At 44.6% G+C, this 4,162-nt stretch overlaps 1 protein-coding gene across 1 annotated transcript in view; it reads left to right on the top strand.

Annotated features, from left to right (window-relative positions):
• Nucleotides 1-3,801, top strand: part of CDH20 (cadherin 20) — a 75,764-nt gene extending 71,963 nt beyond the window's left edge. Inside the window, exon 11 of the mRNA XM_007935499.2 lies at nt 3,296-3,801. Coding sequence (XP_007933690.1) covers nt 3,296-3,801 — 506 coding nt within the window. The remainder of the gene's footprint in view (nt 1-3,295) is intronic.
• Nucleotides 3,802-4,162: the final 361 nt, after the last annotated feature.

Here is a 4,162-nt window from a genome sequence, read left to right as displayed (position 1 = left end):
CTTTTCTGCATCAATTGATATGATCATGTGGTTCTTCTCCTTTGTTTTATTTATGTGGTGGATGACATTGATTGTTTTTCTAATGTTGAATGTTCCATGTATTTTTATATGCTGATTTATTTTGTTTATGAATTTTCTTATCCTTTGTTGGTATTCTTTCAGTGTTCACTGAGTCTTCATGATTGTTCCTCTAATAGATTAACAGATTTATCTCCAAATTCACTAATTCTGGCTTCTATTGATTCCACTCTATTCCTTTGCCTTTCCAATGCATTATTTCTGAAATTTTAGTATTTCTCTTTGCTATTTTTGTATGATTGCTAGTTTTCCATTTATTTTGTCAGTTTGTTCTTGTATTTGTTCTTCTAGAATTTTATCTGTGTTTCCCTGGATTTTGTGTTTTCCTTGATCTCTTTCTTAACCTGTTGAAGGATCCTATGTATAATCCTTTTGAATCCCTTATCAGATAGTCCCAATACCATTTCTTCCTCAGGAAAACTTTTTGTGGTTCTGTATTTTAGTCACTTATTTGAGCCATTTTGTCATTTCTTTGTGAGATGAGATTGTTGGTCATCTTCAAGACACTGTAGTGTTATTGTATTTATGTGATGAGTATACATTGGTGTGTTTCACTCAGGCTTTTTGCTTTATTTTGTTTAGATATACCCAGGCAGGTGGAGAGGGCATGTTACTCTGCTGGCTAGTCTGGCAGCACTTAGGTGTTCACTACTTGTCTCCTGGTAGGTGTAGGTGTAGCAGTGAATGGGGATGTGTACACAGATCTCTGTTGGCTGTTCGTGTACAGCAGTTGAGAGGACTGGGCTAGTGTTGGCTCCTATCTGATGTCAATCAAGGGTTCAGGAATGGGTGGTGGCACTTGCCTCACAGGTAGGACAACAGGAGGGGTGGGCATGTCTGTCAGGTCACCATTCTCCAGTGCAGGCAACATCGCAATCTTAGGTGAACAGAGCTAGTTACCTCATTCCTGCCCTGATCGGAAGTCTTAGATTGGTCCCAGCAGCCGAATCCCCCGACCCCCAGGCAGAATTAACAGGCCTTGCCTCTGTGCTCTTTTGGCAACATTTATAACTCCATAGGAGCACTAGTGGTGTAGTGCTCAGCTAACTGAAAGGTTGATGGTTCAAACCCATCAGCCACCCCATGGGCCAAAGATGTGGCAGCATGCTACCATAAAGATGACAGCCTTGGAAATCCTGTGGGGCAGTTCTACTCTGTCCTATAGGATTGCTATGAGTCAGAATCAATTTGAAGTCAATGGGTTGGTTTTTTTGTCTGTTTGTTTTTAATTTGTAACTCTATGATTGCCCTTTTCATTTCTGGCTTGTATTATTAGTGTCTACAATCTGCTGAGATTGCTAGTTCCTAAGGGAAGAAACCATGTTATATTCAATCTTGCTTCTTCAGTGCCTAGCATGTTGTTGTTGTTGTTGTTGTTATGTGCCGTCGAGTCAGCCCTGACTCATAGCGACCCCTCCTTGGGTTTCCGAGGCAGTATCACTACGGAAGTAGGATTGCCCAACCTTCCTTCCGAGGAGTGGCTGGTGGGTTTGAACCGCCAGCCTTCTGGTTAGCAGTCAAGTGTCTTAGCCACTATGCTACCAGAGCTCCTTGTGCCTAGCATAGTGCCTAGCATAGTGCCTAGAAAATATTTGGTTTAGCAACTATTTACTGAATCTCACAGCCATGACATGTTTATTTAGAATCCCAGTTCTCCAGTCTACATCCATCCAAATCACACCAGCCTTTAATGGCCAGCCCCCATTCCTTAAAGCCCTATTAGTCTCTTTCTCTGAAATCCCCATCCTTCTACACCATGCCTCTAATTTTCACAAACAGGGAAAATATAAAAGACTGTATAATTGTTTCCTGTGTACATATCTTGTCTCCCAAATTATTGAGGAAAATATTAGGTATTAACACTATTAACTAATTTCCAAAAAGCTCATTCTACTTCATTTTTTTTTTAAATCAATCTTGTGAGTTTTATTAGTCAGTCCTTAATCTGTTACTGCACATAAGACTGTACTCATTTTCTTTCCATTGGATAAACTGGGGTCTTATTTTGCAGTGTTGTCAAGCTGTCACTGTTCACCAGCTGTAACAAAGCACCCAGGGGGAAAAAAAAAAAAAAAAAATCAATAGCAGTGCTACAGCTCAAACCTCAACACACTTCCTGGAAAACATTTTCAGTCACAGAGATAAACAGCTCAATGGGATTATTGCTATCTCTCCTTTAAACCCCAGTGAACACATCCTGGGGAAAAAATGCATTTGTAGGGATAAAATTTTATCCAAACCTGCAAGGGCACATCTAACAGCATGGTGTTTCTTTGATAACATGATGAATTATATAAAATGTCACTGCTCATTCCCTCTCTTGCATGAACATCATTGAATCCAGAAAGTCACAATCATCTCTCTGATGGAAGGCATTTCTGAGGAATCTGAGGTTACAGGACAGGGGTTATTTATGCTTTCCCATATTTTTCTGGAGCTCTGGTAGCATAGTGGCTAAGACACTTGACTGCTAACCAGAGGGCTGGTGGTTCAAACCCACCAGCCACTCCTCGGAAGGAAGGTTGGGCAATCCTACTTCCGTAGTGATACTGCCTCAGAAACCCAAGGAGGGGTCGCTATGAGTCGGGTTTGACTCAACGGCACATAACAACAACAACATTTTTCTGAAGAAGGTATAAAAAGTCTAAGACTTTGGCTCCTATTTAACATGTGAGTCTATATACATATGCATTAGCATATTATATTTATAGAGTAGAATCCTATTATGATGCTAATATAAGAAAGCAGATTACACCTACATAATAAGATTTGCACATCATAATAAAAATGTGTATGAGGACATGATCTGATCCTTAGCATATCTAACTCCACGGCAAGTCACAGTGCTTTGTTAATGGGATCTGATATTGGGTGGCTGGGTGGGTACGCACACTCACTCTTTCAATGAGGCAAGTTAATGCAAAGCGACTTTAAATGCAGCTTCTAATTGAAGCACTTGCAGAAAACAGGGGCTTCATTTGCCCACAGCCTTTTTCATCGGCGTATGTATGTTCCCGTTTCTCAATGTGACACTGCAGGTAAAGTGAGAATGAGGCAGGCTTAAAATAGAACTCCTCATGGTTTAAAATAGCCATGTCTCTGAGCTCACCATCCGGTAAACTGACTTTCCATAGCTCTGGTTAGTCAAGAACCTGTCTCTCCCTGGCACACGCTGCCAAGTCTCGCGAGTAAACAGCCTGTCCTCTGTTTCCGGCAGTGCTGGTGCTGCTCATCCTGTCCATGAGGAGGCACCGGAAGCAGCCCTACATCATCGACGACGAGGAGAACATCCACGAAAACATCGTCCGCTATGACGACGAAGGGGGTGGCGAGGAGGACACGGAGGCCTTTGACATCGCGGCCATGTGGAACCCCCGGGAGGCGCAGATGGGCGCCGCCGCCAAGACGCGGCAGGACATGCTGCCCGAGATCGAGAGCCTGTCCCGCTACGTGCCTCAGACGTGCGCCGTGAGCAGCACCGTCCACAGCTACGTGCTGGCCAAGCTCTACGAGGCCGACATGGACCTGTGGGCGCCGCCCTTTGACTCCCTCCAGACATACATGTTTGAGGGCGACGGCTCCGTAGCGGGCTCCCTGAGCTCCCTGCAGTCGGCCACATCAGACTCGGAGCAGAGCTTCGACTTCCTCACGGACTGGGGGCCCCGCTTCCGGAAGCTGGCGGAGCTCTACGGGGCGGCGGAGGGGCCAGCGCCCCTGTGGTGATGGAAGCCGGGAGGCGCACGTCCCAATCCAGGCACGTTGTCAGCAGATGCTTCGCGGACTAGGCGCAGCCAACCACACGAGCAATACTGTGCTGGAGAGTGACAATGGGGTGAGCGGGTCGAACAGGGCTCTCTGGATCAGCTTTACTTGATTTGGTTAAGTCACAGACTCAAAAGGAAGCAGAAAGGGGAGGGGAAATCTCCGATTCCTTTTCCTTTCTTTTTTCTTTTTTTTTAATTTTCATGACTGTGTGTTCAAAGACGTGGAGTCCAGCATGTTATGTATGGCGTGCTAGCTTTTCTTTCGCAAGTCACCAAGGCCTTTGCCACTTTGCCACCACAAAGAGGCTCCGATCTTAAAT

Source organism: Orycteropus afer, unplaced genomic scaffold, assembly GCF_000298275.1.
Source record: "Orycteropus afer afer isolate SDZICR_OR568_19922 unplaced genomic scaffold, OryAfe1.0 scaffold00029, whole genome shotgun sequence".
Classification (NCBI taxonomy): domain Eukaryota; kingdom Metazoa; phylum Chordata; class Mammalia; order Tubulidentata; family Orycteropodidae; genus Orycteropus; species Orycteropus afer.
The sequence above is the reverse complement of the archived record's forward strand: the minus strand, read 5'-3'. Positions and strand labels throughout refer to the sequence as shown.